The sequence below is a fragment of the Python bivittatus genome, unplaced genomic scaffold (genome assembly GCF_059951505.1).
Source record: "Python bivittatus isolate LINGU-HERP-01145 unplaced genomic scaffold, Pbiv_v1 ctg000560_np1212, whole genome shotgun sequence".
NCBI lineage: Eukaryota > Metazoa > Chordata > Lepidosauria > Squamata > Pythonidae > Python > Python bivittatus.
The window spans coordinates 6,088,067-6,113,367 of NW_028277083.1; the positions used below are offsets into that span (position 1 = coordinate 6,088,067).

Below are 25,301 nucleotides of genomic sequence, written 5' to 3' on the forward strand. Positions count from 1 at the left end.
AAAAATCTCACCTCCTTCAGGGAAGTAGTTGTGAAATCCAGGGTTGCAACTGTGAATTGTAATCAAAGGGAGCGCAACCATTTTTTTTGTTTTTACAGCCAGTATGATCTAGCGATGAAGGGGCTCGATTAGGCCTGGGGAGATCTGAGTTCTAATCCTGCCCTTGGCGAGGAAGCTGGCTGGGTGACCTTGGGCCAGTCCCTCTCTCTCAGCCCTAGGATGAAGCAGAGGAAGACAGTAGCAAACTGATTCCTAAACTGTTTCCTAGAAAACTGTAGGGACTTGTCACCAGGAGTAAAATCTGACTCAAAGGCAAAAAATAAATATACAATATAATTTGGATCAGAGGCTCCAAATTATATTGAGTGGTGAGCCAAGATCTTTGTCTTTGAGTGGTGTGCCAGGATTTTTATCCAAAAAAGCAGACAACCCTGAACAAGGAAAAGATTGTAACCAGTAAAAAACCAGTTTGTTTTTTTTCTGTTATAAAAAAGAGAAATTCGTCAGGAACCAAGCTGAACTCAGGAACACATCTGTGCCATTTCTATGACATCAATATGAAAGTGGTTTGTCCCTCCATTTTCTGGAATGTCTTTCTTAATTTCTCACTCTAGCCTATAGCTTGGGTAGTCCCCATCCAGGGTCTAACCAAGCCAAATTCTGCTTAGCCGTTGCACCTGGGCAAGATAATGATGATTTGAGAATCTTGACGAGCTGTGAATCTTTTTGCCCTGAAACCTAAAGGGTTGCCCTTTATTAAAGGGTTCCATTTTTATTAACTGCGCTCCTTCACTTGATTTGACATTGTCTGCGTGTTCCCCAGTACATCCACATGTTCCTCAACGAAGTCACTATCCTAGTTGAGATTCTGAATGAGGCCAAACATTCCTTCGCTCTGTATACGCCAGAGAGGACTAAGCAACGGTGGCCCGTCCGCCTAGCAGCTGGCACCGAACAAGAAATGCACGACTGGGTATGTTTACAGATCTCTTCCAAGCTGGTCAGGAACCACATTGTATCAGGGTTTACACATTGCCCAAGACAGAACGCAGTTTGTTTGCTTGTTGACTTAGTTTGTTGGGGGAGCCCAGCCCTGGTCTTGGTAAAGCTTGGTTGGTGGCTTAGCACAAGGTGCAGAGTCACCTAGTGATGGGTTATTGGGCAAACTCTGGTTTAGAACAGAACTGAAATCGCTCTTAAAATGGGTCCTTCCTCCATCCACTTTGGGAACCCAGCTCTCAACTTGCTGAGCAAAGCCTGGGTTGGCCCTGGACCAAAAACCATCTAGCAGAAGGATGGAAAGTTGGTAGGACTGGGTAGCAACTCCATGTTGACCTTTCCAAAAGGTTAGGAGGTGTCTGAATTGTGCCCATGCGTCTCCCAATGTTTTGTGTCTCCCAGCTGGCACTGCTGAGTATGTCTTGTTGTGAGGGCCGGCAGCTCCAGGGCCCCCCTTCTCATGAAGCCATCTGGTCACTGACCTGCAAAGGTGACATCTTTGTGAGTGAGCCCGGCCCTGACCTGGAAGCTATAACACACCCGATGCCCTGTGACCAAATGTGAGTATTCAGACTTCAATCTCCCTTGCTAATAAAATGTCTTTGCAACCAGGAGCATCTCTCTTTTGGAGAACTCAAGCACAGTATGAAGGAATGGAGACTGAGCCTTGGGACAGAGGTTGGAATGAGTGAACCGTTAAGGGGGGACTTTCAGAAAAGTTTCCTCAGCCCTAGGAAACAGGAAAGTGTGAGGAAGAAACTCCAAATAACCCCGCCTTGAGTTTCTTTAGTATAAGATGGGGCAGGGAGAAGCTTGGAGAGATTTTCAAGATTCTGCTCTTTTAACCAATAAAGAACATCCTTGGAATCTCTCCCAGGCCTCTTTCTGGACCTGGCCTACTTTGAAGGGTTGATCCATAAGAAAGCAAATTGGGATTGGCAGAAGGGTGATGCTCTAGAGACCAGGAGCAGGTAAAGTGAGGCAGAGGAAGGGGCTAAACTGTATCTCTAAAATTAATCCAGGATTGACAGGGCACCTACTTGTCTAGTCTAGTGAGGGAAACACTGGTTTGGTGACCCTTCGTGTGGAGTTAGTTTGCTTCTGGGCTTCATAATTAAGTCTAACTTCACTTTGGGTTCTCTCGTAATCTTAGAGTGGATGAAATCCTTTGTCTTATTACGGGTCTTGCAGGAAATCTGAGCAGAGTGTCTTCTCCTTGTAGGTTTTGGCGCCAGGTCGGGGGACATCTGCGCCTGATTGAATGCAACAGTGATGGCATTGTGTGGGGACTGGGATATGACCACACTGTTTGGATTTACACTGGCGGATATGGAGGAAGCTTTTTGACGGGTAAGAAATACCCCTTCCGGTTGATCTACTCTTCAGCTGAACATGGGGAATGGGTACCTGCCTATTTTACAAGAGCTTCTGGCTCTCTCTTGTTTACCCTTCTGCTAAAACAGTGTTTCTCAACCTTAGCAGCTTTAAGATGTGTGGACTTCAATTCCCAGAACTCCCCAGCCAGCATGCTGGCTGGGGAATTCTGGGAGTTGAAGTCCACACATCTTAAAGTTGCCAAGGTTGAGGAACACTGTGCTAGAACAATGTTTTTAGGCATCTTCTGTTTTTATTCTGTAGTTTTATGCATTGTAAGGATTAAGCTTTTCCAACTTGATGCACTATTGAGTGATCTTGTGCAGTGACTCCAAGACAGGTAATAAAGGACAGAATCAAGATGGCCCAAATGTTATGCAGTTTCATCCATCCCCCTCCAAGATCTCATGAGGAGAACTCCAAAACTTTATGAGGACTCCCAAATCTGCAATTTGACGACCTCCATTTTTCATTCGTTGGTTAGAGTTATATCCTGCCTTTCTTCCAGGAGTTTAAGTAGCATATATATAGACATCCTCTCTTCTTCAGTGATATCCTCACAACCCCCCTGCGAGGTAGGTTGGACTTAGATAACTCTGGGTCAGTCACTACCCCTATCAGACTTCCCACTGAGTCCCCCTCCTTGTAGACTGCTTTAAAATTACGTGTATTTCCTTTTAGAGGCTGGACATGCCATTTTAGGGTGCAACAGGTAATCCTGACAACCTAGGGTTCTCTGTGGCTGACTAATAAACTGGGTTAATTGTTTTTTTTTAGGGTATTGTAGTTCCACTATCCTGACATTTATTGCAATTCATGTTAATATTTTGAGGGCTTTGGTGGATGAGAATCGTTAAACCATAATTTTAAAAAAAGTAAGAAAGGAAAATGAAACAGAGGAATAATTCCATGGCTTGGTTATACAGGTCTGGCAGGCAGCACTGAGAACATTCATCCACAGACAGATGTGAAGTGTGTCTATATTTACGAGAATCAGCGGTGGAATCCGGTGACTGGCTACAGTAACAGGTAGGGAGGGAGGCAGAAAGAAAAAGATCTTTTTTATTCCAGTCCGTTGCAGCAGACGAATGTGGCCTCCAGAATGATGCTTGCCCGGTCATATTCATGTCCTAAAGAAACTAACAGCTGTCAACAATTATTTCCATTTTTTCTTGCAAATGTCCATTAGCTGACATGTGCAACATGGCAGATTGCCCCCTTGTCAAACACCTTTTGCCCTGTATTTTATAAAGCTCCATCTTGCAACCCGAATCTCAACTCTCGTTTTTGGTGAGATTCTTCCAAAATACCCTTTTGCATTGCTGGGTGGACATGACCTTTAACCAGGTCCTTCCCAACCAGGTGAGATCTCTTTTATTCCTTGTTCTTGTGTACTATTATATTGTTTTATTCCTTTTAATGTTGTCGCTTTATGTAATGGTATATGGGAATGACCTTGGGAGAAAGGAGGAAGAGCTGCAGACTAGGCAGTAGTCAGATAAGTGTCAGCTGAGCCCGCAGGAGGAATGGGGATGGGGTAAATGTCTCAGAAGGGACCCTCCCTAGTTTCTTGGGCTATAAAGATGAGGGGGGAGAGATGTACTTTCAGACTTGCAAGATTCTGTTAATGTAACCTTACAGTAAAGTAGAACTAGTACTTCTGGGTATGCTTCTTGTCTGGACTTCCTTGCAAGGCTGTCACCCTGTGAACCACCCAAAGTCATTGGGAATCAGGCAGTGTGCAAGTTTAATCAATAATTACTTATTTTATTTATTGATCGTATTTATATAGCCACCCATTTCACAAAAGAGTCCCTCTGGGCAGCACACAACTCAATTAAAAACCCATCACTACATATAAAAACCCTCATTGAAAGTATAAAAATTATAAAGAACATACACAATAACAACACAACCACAACAACTGAGAGAGTAGCATGCTATACAGTCAGCAGTAGGAGAAGGCTAGATGAACAGAAATGCCCCTGTCATCTCCTGCTTCACTTACGGGCCACGTCTAAGCTTCTGGTTCCCATTTTGAGCTCTTCATCTTGGAAGTCGAGGGCCTACTGTGGGTGAGACTAGGAGTTGAGTGCTGTGCTGTTTGCCTGAACAGAGGCCTGCCCACCGATCGGTATATGTGGAGCGATGCAACGGGGTTACGGGAGTGTACAAAGGCTAACACCAAGCCCCCATCGCCGCAGTGGTCTTGGGTAAGTGGACTTGCTCTGGCCCTGGGTACCCTTGGCGACAGAGTTTGGGAAGAACTCTGCTGTATTCCGTTTCCCACGATCCCCTCCCCAGCATCGTTGGGGAGAATTATGGGAACTTAACCAGTGGTTTTTCAGATAAGACGACTCCAGGTAGGTGAGGCGGGGGAATAAAGTTTTGTTTTACTATTTTGCTGTTCTCTGTACAATTCAGGTATCTGACTGGTCCATCGATTTCAGTGTTTCGGGTGGGACCGACCGAGAAGGTTGGCAGTACGCAGCAGACTTTCCAGCGTAAGGACTTTTTTCTTCTCTGCACCCCGACTAACTGGATTAGATAATGGGTGGGATTGGAATAGAAGGTCTTAGCTCTGTACATGATTCCTGTCTCCAGCATATGACAGAAGAAAATAGTTGGGATAATAAAGTAAAACTGACCCAACCATTAGTTCCTGGCTCGCCAGACAAGATCTTGTCAATCAAGCAGCTGCTTTGAGTCAGGTAGAGATCATAGAATTGATGTTGCCCCAGATGTCACCTAGTCTAGTGTTTCTCAACCTTGGCAGCTTTAAGCTGTGTGGACTTCAACTCCCAGAATTCCCCAGCCAGCCATGGTTGAGAATTCTGGGAGTTGAAGTCCACACAGCTTAAGGCTGCCAAGGTTGAGAAGCACTCAAAGCTCAAGAAATCCATTGCCAGTCTATCCAGATGGCTATCCATGTCCTGTTTGAAGATGTTGGGTGGGGGAAACTGGTTCCATGGTTGAACTGCTTTTACCTTCCAGGAGCTTCGAAAGTGAATCCAGACTTTCTCTTCCCACCTACACCAGTGTCCATTACCCAAATCTTAACACCACTTGCAATGAAGACGCACATTTTTGAGATGTGCTTCGGTCAGGTCAACCCAAAAGCTTTCCAAATGAATTGGATTTAGGTTGGGATCAGGATGAGCTGGGGCGATAAATCTGGCATTCTCCAAGTGGTTTGGACATCCCAACACTCTTCACCATCCTCCATTGCTGGTTGGGGCTGATGGAATGTGAGACCCCAAATCTCTGGGGGCAGTAGGTTGTGGCCCCAACACCAGGCCTTTTAGCAAATTAAAATTGGCCGATGCAATCCATAATCACAGCTTCTGATGCTGTTATTCTTTATTAGATTTATTTTGGCTGGCCAGAGTCTTTGGGCGGCCAAAATAAATCACGATGATGATCATGATGATGTCATCTCAGACTTTCAGAAGACCTTCTGATGGTGATCCTCTTTGGTCTCAAGCTGGCCTTGACCAAAAGGTGGTTATGAGGGTACAAAGAGAATAACAGTTTGGAGAGGAAAGTGGTTTGTTTTCAGAAAAAATATTTGGAAGCAGCAAGGAATTTCCTAGTGCTGCCCAAGACATTACAGTCTGTAAATGTCTTCCAACGATCTCCTGCTCCTTGCCACTCACGACTTCTAGGTGGAACTCCTAAGCACTCTTTTGTTTGAGAAACGCAACTCCTTTTAAAAAGCTGCATCTTCTCTCTTCCGACAGGTCTTATCACAGCCAGAAAACAATGAAGGACTTTGTGCGCCGGAGACGCTGGGCCAGGTAACCACCTCACATTTCACAGAGCTCTAAGGTCCACTTAAAGCCTGTCATTTCTTCCCCCTTTTCATCTGCAGGTACATTCCTCCTTGTTTCTGCTTTTCCTGTTGGCTGTTGGTTGTTTCTTTAAAACATCAGATGCCATTCCAAACACAACATTTGCTTTGGCAGCTAAATGATAGGAGTTTGGCATTTGATAAAAGATTAGTAGATATACCACATCCCTGAACCAGATTTTCTTATATGAGACTCTGTGCATCAATTGGACGGCAGGTCCTGGTATTTCCAGCTCAGAAAGCACCACCTTGGGGAAGAATGGCTTAAAACTAAGGCTGTTAAAGAATCCATTGCTCATTTACACTTATGTTTTCTTTGGATCAGAGCCTCCTGAAGAAATGGCAAGGGACAATAAGCCATAAATCATAACTTGTTCCTTCTTTCATTCATTAGGCACTATTTCTCCCCTCCCACCTCACACCCAGAAACTCAAAGCAAGCTATCTGTATCCAAACCATAGCTTTGGGCTAGCCATGGTTTGCAAAACGCTCTGGGAAAATGAAGGTGATATTTCTGTGTCTGGCTTTACATCCTGTGATGTTCCAGGGGATAAAAGCCAGATATGATAAGGAAATTGGATATCATTCTGAACTCTCAGAAGACAGCATGGTGACGCCTGGTTGAAACCCTTATGCTGCTTGTCTGAAACTTCTAACCCAGGTTGAAAAACTAGGGTGTCTTCAAGGTTCCACCAGGAGTAGAATGAAGCCCCTTCATTGTACCTGTTGAATGATTCTCAGGAGAAAACGATTTCTTAAATGCACTCATTCTTATATTACTGCTCTACTGTGTGCCGCACATACTCTGCTATTTTATATTGGCTGCACAATGGCCACAATAAATTAAATCTACCTATCATGGTTAATATTCATAGCCATCAAGCTAATGCACATAGTTTGCTAAATGCACTGAAGATGCTCAGCTATGCTCGGCTTCGCAGATCTCCTTAAACCAAAATTAATCTGATCACAGAGAGCTTAATCCCATGTCTAAATCTAAGCAGCCTCTGGGCCTTCCAACATGATCCACCTTTTAAGAGCACACCTTCACTGTTTCAGAGCCTGACGTTATATACTGTGGTCTTTGGTTTTCTTCTGGGCCCTGCTAATCTCTAAAGTACACATTCCCTAATTAATTACAGCCCACAGATTTGATTTCTTGAATGGCTCTGTGTTGGCTTCTCCTGGCTACAGATGAATTGTTCTGGGTCCAAGCGTCACTCCTGGAGTTTAAGCAAGATCCTTCCTGGTTCAACCCATTGAACATGTTAGAACTGTGGACACAATCTTTGGGACCTGTGATTTTATCTTGGCCCTGTTCCCTACTCAAGATAGTTCATGAAATGGGCAATAATGGTTCCTTACTGCAATTTCCTCTGAGAACTGGTGGGGTTTTCCCTCATTTTATCCCCACAGGAACCACTGTCAAGTGGGCAAAGACAGAGGCCCAATTTACACATCATGCTAAGTTAGGGTTTCTTAGGATTGATTGAATAAACCAGTGTTGTCCAAACTTGGCCACTTTAAGATGAGTGGACTTCAACTCCCAGAATTCCCCAGCCAGCCATGCTGGCTGGGGAATTCTGGGAGTTGAAGTCCACTCATCTTAAAGTGGCCAAGTTTGGACAACACTGGAATAAACCATGATTGGGTTCCCCAACACGCCAGTTCCTCAACTCTGCTTCACAAACTGCAGGAATAAGGGTCTGCGTGGCGTGTTCTTCTCAAGCAAGCCAATTAACAATTCATCTAGTGTGTGATTGACTGAAAACCATTCATTGAGTTCTCCAACAAAGTGGGACTTGAACAAGAGCGTGCCAACCCTGACATGATGCCTCACATCCTCTCCCTCTTCTTCTTTCCCAGGAAATGTAAAATTGTCACAAGTGGGCCATGGCTGGAAGGACCTCCAATTGCTTTGCGGGATGTTTCTATCATGTCACGATCTTCTGGGAGTAAGGAAGAGTTTGTTCCTCTTTGGGCCATCAGCGACAAGGGGGATGTACTCTGCCGGCAGCACGTCACTCCCCAAAACCCAGCAGTAAGACTTTTCCCTTCTTTGTTACTGTTTCCTCTGGCCTAGCTTTACTCCAAGCATTCCTGGAGATTAAAATAGTTATTTTAACTCCCAAGGATCATCTTTCTTAACTCCATGAAAAATATTTTGGTGATTGCATTTGAGGAAGCTCAGTTTACACATAAGCAACATTGTCTTTGGGTTGAATCTGTATTGTTTTCTTGGCAACAGTGTGGCTTTGTTCTTGTACGTTATTTCATATTTTTTCAGTCTTCCAGTTGAATTTACACCATTTGGATGGTGTCCCATCCAAATGCTAATCAGGGTTAACTTTTCTGCTTAACTTTTTTGGAGATCTAGCCGGGCACAGGTTGCATGACCCAAAGAAAGAATGGGAAGGGGCAGAAGGAAATGGAGGTACACGTTCGCCTCTTGAAGGTCTCCAAGAATCACAAAGGTTTTGTTATTCACACGTTCTCCCCCAATAGGGCACCTCCTGGCTGCATGTGGGAACAGACCAACCCTTCGTTTCAGTCTCCATAGGAGCGTTTCACCAAGTCTGGGCTATTGCACAAGATGGCTCGGCATTCTGTCGGGGTTCAGTGTCTTCAAAGAAACCAGAAGGTGAGTCCTTGGCAAGTCAAGAGTTCTTCTTTGAAGATGAAGCAGTGCCAACTCTGGCTTCATGCCAAGCTCAGTCCCAAACCTATATCCATCAGGTTATAAGGAGGTGAGGCGTATCCAAGAAAGCATTGTTAGAAACAGCAGCTAGTGGGTGTTCTTCCCACCCTGCTGATGGGCCAGAGTTAGGGTTATGGAACTTCTGCCAAGGCCTTCAACTGAAGAAGAGGTCACCCGGGCTGCCCTTCCAAGATCTCTGGCCTCTTCTTTGCTTCCTGCTCATTTGCACCAGTGGAGTAGATTGGGACCAGGAGGCGAATGGGTCACTGGGTACATTATCAGAGGAATGATGGCTTATGCTTCCCACCCTATCCAAACCTGGTTTGATTATCGTGAAGTTAAGGAAAGATCAGGCATATTTTAGTTTAAAGCAAGAAAAGGAGACAAACTTTTTGCAGGTGGAGTTTGTATGCATTTTATTTATTTATTACTAGATTTATATCCCAACTTTATTTTGTACAACGCCAAGCAGTGTATGTCCCATCTCCTGTTTTCCCCACAACAACAACAACCCTGTGAGGTGGATTGGGCTGAGAGCGAGAGCGAGAGAGAGACAGGCCCAAAGTCACCCAGCCGGTTTTCATGCCTAAGGCTAGAACTCACCGTCTCCTGATTTTCAATCCAGCCCCTTAACTTAACTACTCACCAAACTGAGTCACCAAAAAGTTCCTGGTGTGTTTTGAACCAGTCGTATTTGGGTTAGGAGACAGAAGTTATATTGAGGATATTTTGCTAGGAACAAAATAAGTGCTTTAAGTTTTGCACCAGTTAAAAGGGGGGGGGGGGAGAAGATTTTTTTTCCCCCTGTAGAAAAGGTTAAGAGCCAAATTGGGGGTTTTCAGCCTTTGTCCATTAAACCCAGCCAACAGGTCCAAAATGTTGGCTTCATACAACATGGTGATTGTTGAATGTAGACCAAGGAGCCTGCAAATTTCTGACATTGGCCGTGTCTAACAAATCCATCTTTTCATTCAGCGCCTGCCTTGATTCAATCCTTGCACTAATTTCCTTACTTAGTTATTTACTTATTGCTGGTTCTCTGGGAATACCTTTGTCCAGGTGAATGCTGGTATCACATTCCTTCCCCTCTGAAGCAGAAGTTAAAGCAAGTCTCTGTGGGACGAACAGCTGTGCTGGCCATGGATAAAAATGGTGAGGAGGGAATCGTGAGCTGCTGGTTGGGCGTTTTAATGGTGATTTTGAGAAAATTCTTGTTTCTTTGAGTTGCTGGTCAGTTCTGGGATTGCTCCACCAGAAAGGAACTGCAACTATATTAGATAATCAGTGAACAATCCAAAATTGCTGACATACAAGTGTCAGAAAGCATTTGGTAGCACCTTGACTAATCCATTTTATTATAAACCATAAGTTTTCGTGAGCTGCAGCTCATGAAGAAAAAACATATGCCTTTTAATAAAATTTGTTAGCTGGAAAAGTTGCTACCAGACTCCTCTTGATTTTTGGCTCCCTTTGACTATCACGGCTCTCTGTCTACGATGACGTACAAGGAATAAGATGACAAACAGGTGTGAGGTTATTTCTGCTTTTTCTTAGGAGATTGGCCAGTGCATTCTTGTCTTTTATAGGTAATCTCTGGTTTCGTGCTGGAATCACACCGAGTTACCCGCAAGGATCTAGTTGGGAACACATCTCAAACAACATCCGTAAAGTTTCTGTTGGACCCTTGGACCAGGTCTGGCCATAACAACAAAGTATCTCTTTTAAGAACTTCAGCAGTGCCCTGCTAGATCGGACCCCTGTCCCATCTCGTCCAGTAGTCCGTTCTCACGGTGGCCAACCAACCGCACAAGGAAGCCCGCTAGCCTCCCAGAAGGTGGCCTTCAGAAGCAATCCCACAGCCCTCCAGGCTAAGAGCCCTTGATCCCCATGATGTCCATGAATTGGTCCAACCCTTTGTGGAAGCCAGCCAAGCTGGTAGCCAGCACAATTCCAAACTTTAATTATGTGTTGTGTAAAAACAAATCTTTTCTTTGGTCTGTCCCAGTTCTTCCAAGATACAATTTCATTGGGTGACTTCTGGTTCTGGCATTTTGGGAAGGGGAAAATAGCTTCTCCTTGTCCACTTTATCCACATCATGTGTAATTTTATACACCTCGATGATGGTGTATTCGCCTCCTTTCTAGACTAAAAAGCCCCAAATGTCACAACCTTTCCTCCTAGTGAAGTTGCTCCAGCCCTTGGGTCATCTTAGTTGACCTCGTCTGAACCTTCTCAAGCTCCACTATATCCCTTTGGAGGTGCAGTGACCAGAACTACACCCAATATTCCCGTCCCAAATGCTTGGCTTACATCTGAAAGGGTTTAAGGGTTTTCTAGGAAACGAGCATCTTGTGATTGGTCTCACCTGCCATGGTAGATGTTTCATGACTAGACAGACCCCCTCCAGGCTGCCATTTGGTGAGAGCACCTAATCCATGCTCTCCCAGTTCAGAACTTCCCCACTGGCCTCCAAAAGGATGCCCATCTTTCATGTGGGTAGTCCATGTTGTTGAAGGGTGGGCTGTAATGCTTCTCCAGTTATATCCTTGTTTTTTTAGATCTGGGTGATAGCTGACAAAGTTCAAGGGAGCCACAGCCTGAGCTGTGGGACTGTCTGCCATCGGACCAGAGTCCAGCCTATGGAACCAAAGGGGCTTTCCTGGGACTACGGCATTGGGGTGAGCATCAGAAGTGCAAGCAGTTGGTTCTTCCCTGCTCTGTAAACAGATGTCTAGGTCATAGGTAAAAGGTTTCTGAAGTGTCACATTTCAACCTGGTGGGAAGTTGGAATGGCCCTATTTTGTACTTGGACCATTTTGGGTAAGGTCAGAAGAGCATGGGACACCCTAGCCGCATGCTTTGATAAAGCAGCCTATGTGCCTGATGTTCTCAAGGGTTGAAAATCTCCTTTAAAAAAAGGACAACTCCCTCCCCTGTTTTAAATACCCACAAAGCTTTGCTCCCCATTTTCACCCCAAAACAGCGAGACTTGGGGATTTTTCCAACCCTTAAGCTATTCTCTCACATCCCTGATTTTGTAGGGAGGATGGGAACACATCACCGTACGAGGAAACGCAACCGAAAGCACCAAGATCGCATCGCAGGAGGGTTCAAGCAGCTCTCCCCATGACCCTAGTGGCTCAGAAGCTAGAGGAAGCTACCAGCCGCAAGCCACCATTTTTGTAGATGGCACCCAAGGCTTGGATAGAAACACTGTCCAGTGTTGACATGTCTCCAGAGACATGGTGGTGCGTGTTCTTTTTCCACATTCTGCTCATTCCATGTGCCCTGGATCATGGAAACTATCTAAATGTTGGACTGATTTTTGAACACTCGCTTTGAGTGTGTGAACAGACCAAGTAAACTCCAAGCATGCAGTTCATCTACCCTTCCATCTTGTATCTCTTCTGCAAGGCAGAAGTCAGGGTCAACCCAATCCCCATTGAAATGCTCCAACCTGGGCACCCCCCAGGTATGTGGTTGTCAGCTCCCACAATTCCCCAGTCAGCGAGGCCATCAGTGAGCATTCTGGGAGGTAAGTCCACTCCAAGGGAGAAGATATAATCTGAAGACCGCTGAATGGAGAGACTGCACAGCCGTCGCTTCAATGCTTGGTTGGGAGAACTGGATGTTTTTTGTGTGTGAATTCTGGTTGTGTTGTTGTTTTAACCCTTTAATTTATTGTCTTAGTGGTATTTCGTAGGCCGGATGCAATCAGATGTCCTGCAGTAACCCTGGATTCACTCCCATCAACTACACCTTTGTTAATGCTGGTCGATACATGATGCAAAATGTATGTGAACAGGGTCGATTAATCCTTTCTATAAACCCCCGCTTGGAGCGTCTTTGACCCTGATCACTGGCTTCCCTAGAGGCTGCGAGGGCAGGTCCTCAGCTACTGTGAGCCAGCCTCCCTCACAGGGTTGATGTGAATAAACTGAGCCAACTAGTTAATTCTACAGCAAGCACTCCTGTTATGTTCTTTGCTTCAAATGCCTCATCGGTTCTATGTCCATCACAAACTAATGAGAGTTAGCAGAGAAGAACTTGGGAATTGGTACCCAAGGTGGGCAACTGGCAACCCCTGGGTTAAATACAACCCATGAAAGTAGTCAGCATCTCCCCTTGCCTCTTGATTTAGAGCAATGTTTCTCAACCGTGGCAACTTTAAGATGTGTGGACTTCAACTCCCAGAATTCCCCAGCCAGCAGAGCTGGCTGGGGAATTCTGGGAGTTGAAGTCCACACATCTTAAAGAGGCTGAGGTTGAGAAGCAGTGACTTAATGCATCTTTTTGACAGTCGGTTTGTTTTTTATAATGCCACCCAAGTGAAGAGAAGGGCTGAAAATTTCTGCATCCCAGTTGAATAGTCCTGGGTCCTATTGACCTCCACCAGAACCAGGAGTGGTCGATCGAGTTTCCTCTAATGCTCCCTTTTTAGAGAGGCACAGTAACGTCGTGGCATGGTCGCAGAGCTATTTTGCATTTGAAATCAATACCTTTACATATCTTTCTACTTTAGAGCTGGATGTATAAATAGCGGCCCTGCCAAGTCAACGGAGTGAAGAATACGGGAGAGGTGGGGTGGGGGGTTTAAGCGTGACGTTCTTAAAAAGGGGGGGGGAGATGCTCCCTTTTAAAACCACTGGTGGAAGGTTTTTCAGAGCGATATTTTTGCATTTATTGCTGGGGGCAGAAAGAAAAGTTTGTGGCAACAGTGCACGAGTGGGTCTCGCTATAAGAGGACACCTGTTTATGAAACATTCACATTGATTAAATATTCAAGCCAAAGCCGAAGATATTTTGCCTTTCAAGTGCCCAGGACCCAGAGTTTTTCCTCTGCTGAGGAACGTGAAATCAAGAAAGTATGTGAAGCTTCAATAATAATTCACCGGCGCTGAAAATCAAAACACAATGAAATGTAGAAATGGTCCAGATGGGACAATAAAATCAAGTCAGATGTAATCCGTGCATGCTTTATTTCTTCATTTTAACGCCTGTGCTTTGGGTTTTTTGAAACGGTGGCAGTCTGTTTTGAGAGGGATACATTCAGTACTACTTGGAGCAGGGAAGATGCTGTGGGGAGCAGACGGTTTCCCTAAAATAATTCAGGGTTCCGCCCAAAATACCTGAAAAGCCAAACTCTGCATTGTCACCTGATATTACCTAATCCAGTGTTGTCCAAACCTGACCACTTTAAGATAAGTGGACTTCAACTCCCAGAATTCCCCAGCCAGAGGGAATTCTGGGAGTTGAAGTCCACTCATCTTAAAGTGGCCAAGTTTGGATAACACTGACCTAACCAAATGCCTAGATTATTGCTAGCACTGAGTTCTTGGAAAGTGTAATCATACATGGAAATAACCATCTTCAACTGATTTTCCAAAAGAGAAGCCGATCTACCTATCCCTTGGACCGGTGTTTCTCAACCTTACCAACTGTAAGACGCCTGGACTTCAACTCCCAGAATCCTGCAGCCAGCATGCTGGCTGGGGAATTCTGGGAGTTGAAGTCCAGGCTTCTTAAAATTGCCAGGGTTGAGAAACACTGCCTTGGACTGTAGATAAAACTAGGATTTATTTATTTTTTTAAATGCAGAAGACAAGGTAGCAGACCCCTTCTGTACTGTTGCCAAGAAAATATGGATGGGTGCAGCTGAACTTGAAGAAGACTGTCTCTTGACCACGTTAACCTGAGTTAGTACTTTTATTGTGAAAATGCAGCTTTTCTGTGTTTCTTCCCTGGTTTGCATGTTTCATGGGCTCCCTAAACTTTGCCTCCCCCAAACAGAAGGACATGGCTATAAATTAGTATGGCAGTACTTTCTAGACCAGTGTTTCTCAACCTTGGCCAATTTAAGATGTGTGGACTTCAACTCCCAGAATGCCCTAGCCAGGTGGCTAGGCCATTCTGGGAGTTGGTCCACACATCTTAAATTGGTCAAAGTTGAGAAACACTGGTCTAGACAGAAGAAGGGGGGTATTTCTGAGCTAAATTCCTGTCTATGAGAAGGTGTCAGCCATGTTCAGTTCCCCCCACCCCTCCAGAATTGCTAGTTTTGCAAAAGAGCCGCTAAAAATCAGGGCAGGGACCCCAAAACAATGGACCTCATTTTGAAGTAGGGCTTCTGGGAGTTGAGTTCAAATGCTGTTCCTCTCTGCCAATGCTCCTTCAACTCCAAGCTGGAAGAGAAGTTCAGCAGATGCTCCAAATGGTCTCGAGAGAGGGGGGTGGTTTTTAAAACTGGCTTTTCCGCTCTGCCTCTAACAGTCTTCTGCAAGGCAGAGATTAAGAGGAGCTGTGTTTGTATTGGCACAAAGTCGGTAACTAATATCTTTAGCTGCTTAATTTGTGCAAACTGGTTTTAGATTGCTCCTAGGCTGGTACAACTGGACCTTTTAACTGCTTAAAGGTTTAAAGGTTCAAACCCGCCCCTTGAGTTGGGTCTAGAAACAGATAAAGATGGGAAGATGGGAATGAGAGTTTCTTGGGTTCCTTCCTTCCTTCCAAAATTCAGAACCTTCTCTTTAACATAGAGCACAGTGGAGCTCTAAAAGATTACAAATGCCTTCAATTTAGCTCCTGATGACTTAATGGACAGTTTTTTGGCAGTGAAGTTTGTCACCGTCTTCTGGGAAGAAGACTCTCTATTTCACAGTCTAAGCCCTGGGACGTCTTGCTCATCTTTCACTCAGTGACCATCCTGGTTTGTTCCTGCTTTGGTTTGAGCGAGCCCAGACAAGGTTAGCGGAGTGCTGCTGGCTGCTGAGACGTGGTAGAATTTACGTCCCATCAGATCTTCCCTTGGAAACATCCCACCCCCTTGGGAACCTTCTGAAGTTCAGGTTTCCCAGTGTCAGAACCAGTCTTGGAGGCTTAGAGGATCTGTAGTGAGATGGGCGGTGACGAATTTGAAATTAATTAATCAAATAAATAAATAAAGAAATAAAGAAATCTGGGATCAGAATTTCCACGCTGAGCTCTGTGTCCAACCTCTAACTTTGGGAGGGAGAACGTGAATGTTCCTGAGATCTCTAGGAATTTGCACCAAGGAAGATCTTAAGCATGTTCCTTAAGTCCCACAGAAAACAATGGAGGGGGCCTTTCCAGACATCAACTTGGCTTCGTATCTGATTGCACCGAACAGCACAGAATTCAACTCCCTCGAACGCCAGCCAGGAGAATGTCGTGGTCCTAACCAGTGTGACATTTGCACTTGAAATGCCAGCCTGGAAAACAATCCCGGCCTCTGTACGTATGTGAACTTAAACAATGTATTTAGGAAACGTGATCAAATTCCAGGTAGCAGATCAAGTTCTCCGCAGCGACCATTCAATCATCTTGTTCCCAGTGAAGACTGCATTGTTTGTGTTCGCTGGGAGTTAATCACTCTTATCCTGTTCTTCCTAAGTGATGCAGAAGATTCCACTTTGATCAAGGGCGCCTTTGCCAACATCTCTAAGCCGTAAACAACCGTGACCTTTTCCAATGACTCTTTCTTCTTGGTGCACCTTCTCTGCTGCTTTGTTCTGCTGCAACGGGGACATTTTTAATGTCACCAAAGTCAAGCCGGGGACTTTTGCACAGCAGCTTGGTTGTCCAAAAGACCGTCTGACCTGCTGTGACTGCCATACTTCTGGACAAGCCGTTCCTGCTTGTGTCTCGCTACCAAGCATAATAGTTCTGCATTTTTCTTTAACTAAGAAATCGGGACTGAGTTGAGTGAACACGGTGGCCAATTCGTGCCATCCGACTAAGGCAGCTATTGTTCTCCTGTTCCCTCCCCACAAGGAAACAGAAAAGACCTGACTCAAAATGTACTTTATTCTTAAAAAAAAAAAAAAGGAAGAAACTGGCTCTCAAACAGCTATTGATTGGATCATAGGAAGAAAAGTCCCCAAGCTATAAAGAAACGGTCCTTTTTAAAAAAAAATAGTATGGGGGTGTCTCCTCTTCTTTCTAATCTTTGGCCTGAACCCTCAGTTTTGATCATAGTCATTGTTGCTCGCTTCGTACCTTGCAAATGTGGATGTCCCATTCTTTACTTGGACTACAAACGTGTCCAAATCTACATCCCTATGAATTCAATCACATGCTTGCCCCAAAAAAGGGACCTCTTTGTATAACTTATTATTAAGATGCTCCCTCCCCTCTTTGTTGACCACAAAACGGCTTCTAGTTATCCAGGCATCAGCTTTTTATCTAAATATACGTTCCTGGGTGCCTCTATTTACACCCATCACCACCATTTAATGGGCTCAAAGGCCCCTCGCGTGATGTCATCAAACCGTCAGAAAACACCTATCGATGCACAACGATTTTAGAAGAGGCGTTCTCTTTGTTGGAGAAAAGGGCTTTGCTTCAGCTAACATGCATGTGCTTTGTTTCCTTTCAGAACAATGGTTTAACTCCTTGGCAAATAGATTAAAATTCACAAGGTTGAAGGACAACCTTCTGGTGAAAGAGGACACCGCTGTCCAGCCTGCCAGCAATTCCTGGAATGAGAGTGGCAAGCAAACCTCACCATCTCCAGCTAGCCCTGGGAAGGGTCTCCTGGCCTCCTTACAGCGGGAGATCTTTGAGGTGGAGAAGTGAACCCTTGAACGAGCTGTGCCAGTCTGAGCATTGCCACTTGAAGTTCTTGCAGGAAAAGAGTAGAATTTGGGAATCCCAGTTTTTATGCTACCCTAGGGTCCTTTCCAAAAACCGGTTGGTGTAGTGGTTAAAGGCCCTGGATTAGAAACTAGGAGACCGTGAATTCTATTCCTGCCTTAGGTACAAAGCCAGTTGGGTGTCTTTGGGCCAATCCTTCTCTCTCAGCGCTAGGAAGGAGGCAAGGGCAAACCGTTTCCAAAACACACACATATATGCACACGCACCCCAAGTAAACTACAGGGACTTGTTCCTGTAGCCACCTGGAGACAGGATTGACTTGAAGGACCATAACAAAAACAATGTCCTTTGTATAGGGGGCTAGTTGAGACCGATTGTATAAATATGAAAAATCTATAGAAGACAGCATGCTGTTTGAGATGGAAAAAGGCAGGTCCATAAAGGGTTTTGACTTACAGTGGCTTACAACCCAAATTCCCAATCGTGAAACCTGCAAGGGCTGCAACTCACCCCCAGTATTTCACACCATCCCATAACCCCTTTCAGTCTGTTTTTTCACCCAGCGCGCTCACTTTACGGGTGTGTAGCACACGGTTCTCTCTCTCCCTTCCTAAAATTTATTTACTGTGCAATTAAAGCCCTTTAGCTCTTGTTTGTCTTTCCAGAAGTCGATGGCTTTTTCTAGCCGCCGTGGAGGGCGGGTTTATTAATTTATTTATTTGCATTGCTTTTCCCGCGGGCTCTGTTGAAATCCGGCAGGTTGTGTCCACAAGGGGGGGGGGGGGAACTAGTATCCCACTCCTGCATTTAATTAAAGAATTTTAAAAATCCATCTGATTATGACACTACCAGAGCATTTGGTAAATGTGTTCAACCTCTTTAAAATGGAGATGCTCAGCTCAACCTGCTAGACGTAAGGTACTCTTAATTGGGGGAGCTGAAGGGTCTCATCAAACGTTCTGTGGGACCTTACGGTACGCACTCCAAAAGCAGGGAGAAGAAGGTAAGGCATTAGAGGTATGTCTTGAGCATTTGTAGAGCTTAAGGCACCCTCAAAAGTTCCTCAAAAACTCTCAGATTGTAAGATGTGCTTCCAAGGATTGCTTTGGTGATCGAAGCATCTAAAATCTTGATTAAACAAGCAAATAAATCAATCCTTGGCTCCATCAATGGAGGGTCAAGCATGGGGGGGGGCACAACAGGCATGCTGGTGAGAGGCATGGCCCCCCCTTCCTCACTTTAAGTAATGGCCAACTGCTGTTTCAGGAATCTCCAACAAGAGTCAGGAGCAACAGGTCCTCCCAAGCTCATGGAGGTGCTTCCTTGAAATCTCTTAGTTTCTCAGCCATTTACTGCAATAGCCATTTTTCAGAGAAACGTGGCTTAACATCTCACGCAAAACCCTCCTGATTCAATACTTGATTTTAGTGTCTCAGAATATTTTTCATTAATCTGATAACAAAAAAGTTGGAGACGTTCCCTCATTTCCCTTCTGTAAGATAAAGCCTGTCGCAAAACCCTTCAAAACTGGCTTTGGTTCCAGGCCTAGATTTAATGGGTTTAGAGGGAGCACCAGTCGTGTTTTGCTTTAATGGTTGTTTTTAGTCCAGGCTGCTTGTTTTATTTCATTTATGTTTTTAATTGTTGTAATCTAGCTTTATGTTTTGTAAGCCATTCAGAATCCACTGGAATGGGTGATAATAATAATAATTATTATTATAGTAATAATTTATTAAACTTGTATCTATGTTAGGAGCCTCATCTGTGTTCTGGTCAAGCTCAAGTTAAACAGACTGATTTTATATCATGCTGATCAGGGGAACCACAATTGTTTTATGCCAGATTAATACATTAATGTGTGGGAGGAATATTAAGGAATTATTAATAGGTGGTTTTATGAGTTGTTTTTCTTGCCTCCCTTTTTAACCCTATCTGTATCCACCAAATTTTATTGCCCTGTTTTTAGCTACTATAAATTTGTTAGAAATATATATTTTTTGAAAATTAGAAAAGAACAAAACCGGTGCGAATGAGAACTTGAATCAGAAGCTCGTCCAGAAACGGTACCGTCCAGTAGCAGAAGAGGAAAAGCAAGAATAGAAGAAAACCACCCTGTTTTAGTCATAGCCACGTTCATTCTTTTATTGTATTCCACAGTACTGCTGTTTATTTTGGACAGAATTTCTCATCAGCTCAGAATTAGCTTACCCAATCACCCCTCCTTTCGATCAAAACAACTGCCTATTCACCAAATCATTACCGTTTCCTTTCTCATCTAAAAGGCTGCGAAAAATACGTTACTGATGGTTGCTATTACAGATTATTTACATTGTCAACTGAGACCAAGACAGGACACCGAAGTTTCAGATCTCCAACATGCTGAGTCGAGGATGACCAGCCTTTGGATGGTCAATGCCATACCTAATATTTGGGGGAAGAAAGACTCTAGTGGGCAGAGTTATTACATAAATAGTCTTCTAAACATGGCCAGAGATGGGCTTTCTGGTTTTCATCCCAACGTTCTGGAAGGACAGATTTGGGGTTTCCTTTGCATGTTTAAAGCTGCACTAAGGGTCAGTTTGGACCTCGTTTCAGTCTTCAGAGTTCCCACCTCTACAAAAGTCATTGCCAACTCTGTACAGTGAAATTAGAAAGCTCCAGAGATCTTCCAAAAAGGGGTCAAGGGCACTGCAGTTATCCAGTCTGCATTAGCAGCTCAGAGATGCATCTACTCGTGTTCCTTTTGAACAGTAGAATGTCAATCCCAGGATACAGAAATTAAGACCAAAATGCTCTTAATATTGAATTCATTGACTGAATATATAAATCTTCCTTCGGCATGCAAAAAACAGACAAGGTACAGCTAACTTAGAGGCTATTCATGCATGGTTTTTAAAACATTAAACATGGGACATAGGCTATCTAGATCAAAACCCTAAAAACAGGGACAAGGGACTTCTTTATCCACTATCATGGTTCTATACTGAAGCTCCTATTTCTATTGGAATTTTTAAAAAATCATTTTGCCCTGATCCCAAAGGAGACTATAGTGTTAAAGCCCCTTGTGTGTTACTGTGCCTGGGTGCCACCTGGCTCAGATGCCCTGCATGCTAATTTATCAATTAAAAAAACATATACAATGAACATATACAATGTTCATACAAATTCTAACAGCTAATATGACTTCACCTAGTATTAGCGTAAGTCAGTAATGTGGGATCTATTGTTCTTCAGATGTCGATGAGCTAATACTAACATTCCTCACCATGGGTCATAATGGCTACAGCTAATAGGAGTTGAGGTTCAGCAACATCTGGAGATCTTCCTGGGGCTGGACAAATAACAGCCTGTAGTATTTACATTAATTCTAGGAAGCTTGTTTTTGCTGAGCAAAACAACCTGTTTAATTCCAAATGGATTTATCTTAGAGAATAGCCTTAAAAGGGGGGGGAAAACCCCTCAAATTTTGTAACAACTGAAATCTAAGTGATGTTGGGACAAACCAGAGATGGATTTTTAAATGGGCATTCTGATCTGTTGGTTTATTCCTAGCACAACACACAGCTGAGCCCCCAATATGCAAAGTTCCTGATCTGCAACAGCTGCTTCTGTCACAAAATTTGAGTCACTGTTGAGGTTGAGTGAGCATACTGATATGCACACAAATTCTCAACATGCCAGCACCTTGATTTCTCCTTTCAATAGCAAACACAGTTAGTGAGTGCCAACAGAAAGGGGTTACAATGATCTGGAATTTTACTAAGAAGATGTCAGGATACAAAACATCTTTTTTTTAAAAAAACCTCAAGTTAGCTTAAATCCACCCTCCAAAGAAAGATCCCATTCTGGACTGAGTATCTTTGATAGCTATGGAACACTGAGAACCAGTCGGAAAAGAAAAATGGAAAATGTAGTATAGAGGGGGAAAAGGGGCCTGTTAAACAGAAGATCTTGCTGGCTGGCACGTTGAATATCTTATGGAGATATCGCTTTGGAATCCTAAGGTGGATTCACACAGAGGTCCTTTCATAAAACAGAGCAGAAGTTCAAAACTGGGCTTCCATTTTGCAAAAATATGGAGAAAAGCCACACATGTCCACTTGATGGTTGGGTGCTTGCTTTCCCAGGCACTGGAAGACAATTGGTAATGTTTAGCCAGCTTTAGCTGCCTTGTCTGAAGCTATGAATCTGGGTGGAATATTTCTGAAGCTGTTCCCCTGGTTCATCTCCTTCCTCGCATTGCTGTTGATAGTGTTCATACAATTTCGACTTGCTTTCAGAGGCTGTGCCCTCAACAACCGGGTGGTGTCCATTGGACATCCTGAGAATTGTGGTTGTGAGCGACTTAATATAGTTCTTGGCCAAAGTGAGGGTCTCGATTTTGGAGAGTTTGTTCTCAGCTCTGACGTGAGGGATGACTTCCCTCAAGGCTTGGAAGGCATTGTTGAGTTTGTGCATGCGCTGGCGTTCGCGTTCGTTGCTTTCCAGCCTCCGCAAGCGCCTATCCTTGCTACTCCAAGGGAGTTTTGAGGTGACCTTCTGGCCCTCTTTGTTCCTCTTTTCCTTGCGCCGTGAACATTTCAGAAGATCATCTCTGCTCTGGGTGGGTTCTTGGCCCAAAGCATCCTCACTGACTGCATTCCGACGCTTGGTTCCTTTGCTCTTGGCCTTCATTGTTGGTGCAACCAAAGATATAAGAACTAGACTTTCATCTCCTAGCAGATGAAATATCCAACATCCACCCAAGGACTGTTTCTTTAAAAAAAAGGGGACATCAACTCGACTGTTTATATAGTTACATCTTCATCTTCATCAGCTGTCAATCCAACCAGATCTTGGTCTAGGCATGCCAGGATCCATGGAAGTAGGAGAATCCTGTGTGTAATAAACAAAAATGACTAGATCACTTTTGAGAGATTTCTTTTATGAAAAACTCTCTATAGGTGGAAAAAATAGGTAATGGTGCCTGCCTAGAACTTTCCCACTCTCATGCTAATTTTTGATTTTCAAGGAATTTCATGCATGGAAGAGTTTTAAAACAGCACCTTCTCCCCTTGTGTTTAAAGATGGTAATTCATCCAACCACCTTGTGTGACTGCATGTTTCCATTTATTCTTATGGGGCATCTTGTATATGGCTACGACAGCCTCTATATAAAGCCCACTTCTCTCACATATTAAAATCACATGGAAGGGTCAGATTCTGAGATATTATGAACTTCTACAGAAGTTCTACAGAAGATCTACAGTAAGGCAGAAACTAGAGCAATCAAATTGGGCCGGCCAAATAGGATTCTACCTAAACCTTCTTGGCACGCAAATAGGAATGGAAATGTAACATATTTACAAAAAAGAAAGGGGTGGTCTTTAGGTCTTGCACCCAACTTACAATGGTGTTATTTCCAACTGAATATACACACAACACAGTCTATGTGAGAAAGTAGCAATTGTGGGTCAATAAGGTCTGTTGAACCACTTTTTGTTGAATTGAACTCTCCTCCTCCTCCTTTACACTTGTGTTTACTCTCTAGGGCTGTTGGGCATTGTGGCTCAGTAGCACTAGCCCTGGTTTGACTCCCCTGCAAAGAGGAGCCACACAGAAGTTACTACAGTATTCCCAAACGAAGAGGGACTGTCTTCGTTGCATGCTGTCAAGAGCACAGCATACTTTCTTGTCTTGGAGGAATGCAAGATTAAAAAATATGTATTTCAATGCTGGGCATGCCTTTAAAAAAAGCAGTAATAGCTTCCACTCCTCTGCTTTCGAAGGGCAAAATACCAATATATGTAACGTTATCAGGCTATTTTCCAAGGCACCCTAAAATGGAATTATTGGACAGGATTCAAATATGAATGCCAAGTCTGCACAGCTCAGAAAACTTCACTGGTCCAAACCAAATCCAAACTAAATCTTGGGAAAGTTGAGTGGAACACATTGAGTCAATCAGCACCCCGCTGGTGCTCCCTGAGCAACCCAAGATACCACTCAAATGGTTGTTAGGAGCAAAGTACAATGCTCGATACAGAACAGCAAGCAATTTAATCACTTGTCCTTGCGACAAAGGTTAATCAACTGTTCATATCCCCCCCCAAACAAAAAAATGAGAGGGAGGGAATTCAGACGTCATCCACCTTTCTCAGTTCTTTGGATAGCTAAATGTCGATAGAGACATCAAATTAAGCGGGCCCTGGTTCTTTCTCTTGATACTTCTGTACTCTTCAGCTCACTGTTGGTGCAAAATGTATTCAGTTCAACAACAGAGACTTCTCAAGGGTCTAGTACAAGTGCCAGGCAGTTGCAATGAACCACAATTCTTAGCTTGAACATCGACGAGGTTGCAAACCTAGATCTGTCCCCAACTCTGTGAACTGGTCCTTGAATAACTCTTCTGCATGTTCATACTGGGGTTACTTTCTCAACTATTTCTAAAGATCTTGATAGTCCCTTTTGGGAAAGGTCCAGGAAGACACACACATCGCTTCCGGGATGAGCTTTCCCCATTAGAGACTCAGAAAAGTTAGCCATACAAAGAAAGGTTCTGAAGTCTATGCTTTGGGGAGAGGAGGCTACGTTTTTAAAGACAGGCATTTCAAGAGAGATTGGTTTCCCTCTGTAGACATTGCAGAGTAGAGTTCGTGTAGGCCACTCTGCACAATAGCTACCCACCTCTTTTCTACCCCCTTTTCCCTCCCAAAATTTGACAGGGATGGCTCTAAACTGAACAGGCCAAAAATGATTCGATCCCTACCTGGCAGTGGAGCAAGTGCCAACAGCATCCTTAACAAGTGGCATCCAGCCTGGCACGGGTCATAAAGACACAGACACAGCCTCAGAAGAAGGTGACCACCTCCCAAGGAGCAAGCTGTCTGCCCGTTCCAATCTGCTACAGACTGTTCACTTGGGCTAGGACACGTCACTTTAATGCACTAACAGGTAGGGAGGCGGAGTCTGGCATGGCCAAGTCTACTGCAAATAAGCCAAGGGATGTGCGGAGTTGCAAGATTATAAGGAGAATATTTTCCCGTGTTGCTGGGGCTCAACCTGGATTCTACGGCTGAGGCCAAGAACTTGGTGTACCCTTGGGGGAAGGTCCAAGACAGAAAGCTGGGGCACGGATGCTGATGACCCCATTGCTGTTCTCTAACCCTAACCCTTCAGTCAAATGAAGCGGTGCAGGCTGTCTGGGTGGCACACGTTTCCTCCAGCATGGAAAGGAAGGCTGCAACCTCTGAAGCTCCGATCGCCCATCCTTCACCTGCTGTGTTTCCCAGATGCATTCAACTGCAACTCCCAGGACTCTCAGGTGGCTGTGGATTAGTACAGTTGTAGTGCAATGCCTGTGGCAAGCCGCAACCCCCAGGATGTGGCAGAAACCTGGAGAGTGAAATTTGATCTTCAAAAGCAGAGGCTGCTGATCTACAGGGTTTGTTGTAGGAATAGCATCTGGCCCAAGGAAGAGTAACTATGGAAGATCCAAGGGAAAAATCACAGACAGAACAGAAAGGGGGGCAGGAAGAAATGTAATGTTCTCTTTGGGTGAAGGCCAAGCTTCAAACTGGTTTACCTGGTTGCTTATTTCTGATTCCCCCCCCCCACACACACACACATGCTCTGGCCAATATCAAATTTCATATATACTTAAAAATTCATTTATTCGGCCTCACGACACTATGCTTTTAACCTTTGGCAAACTGTATTCTAGAACAAACTAATCCCAGAGCTTCCTAGACTAACAACCCAAAGTGCAGAAGACAATACAATCTACG

At 44.2% G+C, this 25,301-nt stretch overlaps 2 protein-coding genes across 4 annotated transcripts in view; one reads left to right on the forward strand and one right to left on the reverse strand.

The window, feature by feature from the left end:
* Positions 1–13,113, forward strand: part of TECPR1 (tectonin beta-propeller repeat containing 1) — a 31,383-nt gene extending 18,270 nt beyond the window's left edge. For all 3 annotated transcript variants that reach the window (XM_025164735.2, XM_007425159.3, XM_088148059.1), the window contains 13 exons: positions 824–973; positions 1,402–1,559; positions 2,222–2,349; positions 3,300–3,402; positions 4,490–4,586; positions 4,798–4,877; positions 6,114–6,170; positions 8,090–8,264; positions 8,729–8,864; positions 9,981–10,073; positions 10,508–10,614; positions 11,481–11,600; positions 11,964–13,113. In XM_025164735.2, the coding sequence (XP_025020503.2) occupies positions 824–973; positions 1,402–1,559; positions 2,222–2,349; positions 3,300–3,402; positions 4,490–4,586; positions 4,798–4,877; positions 6,114–6,170; positions 8,090–8,264; positions 8,729–8,864; positions 9,981–10,073; positions 10,508–10,614; positions 11,481–11,600; positions 11,964–12,149 (1,590 nt within the window). In that variant the 3' untranslated portion in view covers positions 12,150–13,113. The remainder of the gene's footprint in view (positions 1–823; positions 974–1,401; positions 1,560–2,221; positions 2,350–3,299; positions 3,403–4,489; positions 4,587–4,797; positions 4,878–6,113; positions 6,171–8,089; positions 8,265–8,728; positions 8,865–9,980; positions 10,074–10,507; positions 10,615–11,480; positions 11,601–11,963) is intronic.
* A 6,550-nt stretch (positions 13,114–19,663) lies between these two features.
* On the reverse strand, positions 19,664–24,435 carry BHLHA15 (basic helix-loop-helix family member a15). Its single transcript, XM_007425158.3, has 2 exons — positions 24,284–24,435; positions 19,664–22,410 (listed from the first exon to the last, which is right to left on the reverse strand). The coding sequence occupies exon 2, from the start codon at positions 22,207–22,209 to the stop codon at positions 21,697–21,699; it is 513 nt and encodes a 170-aa protein (XP_007425220.1). The 5' UTR covers positions 22,210–22,410; positions 24,284–24,435; the 3' UTR covers positions 19,664–21,696.
* Positions 24,436–25,301: the final 866 nt, after the last annotated feature.

Coding starts and splice junctions, on each gene's coding strand:
- BHLHA15 (XM_007425158.3), bottom strand. CDS start 22,209: ATGAAGGCCAAGAGCAAAGGAACCAAGCGTCGGAATGCAGTCAGTGAG.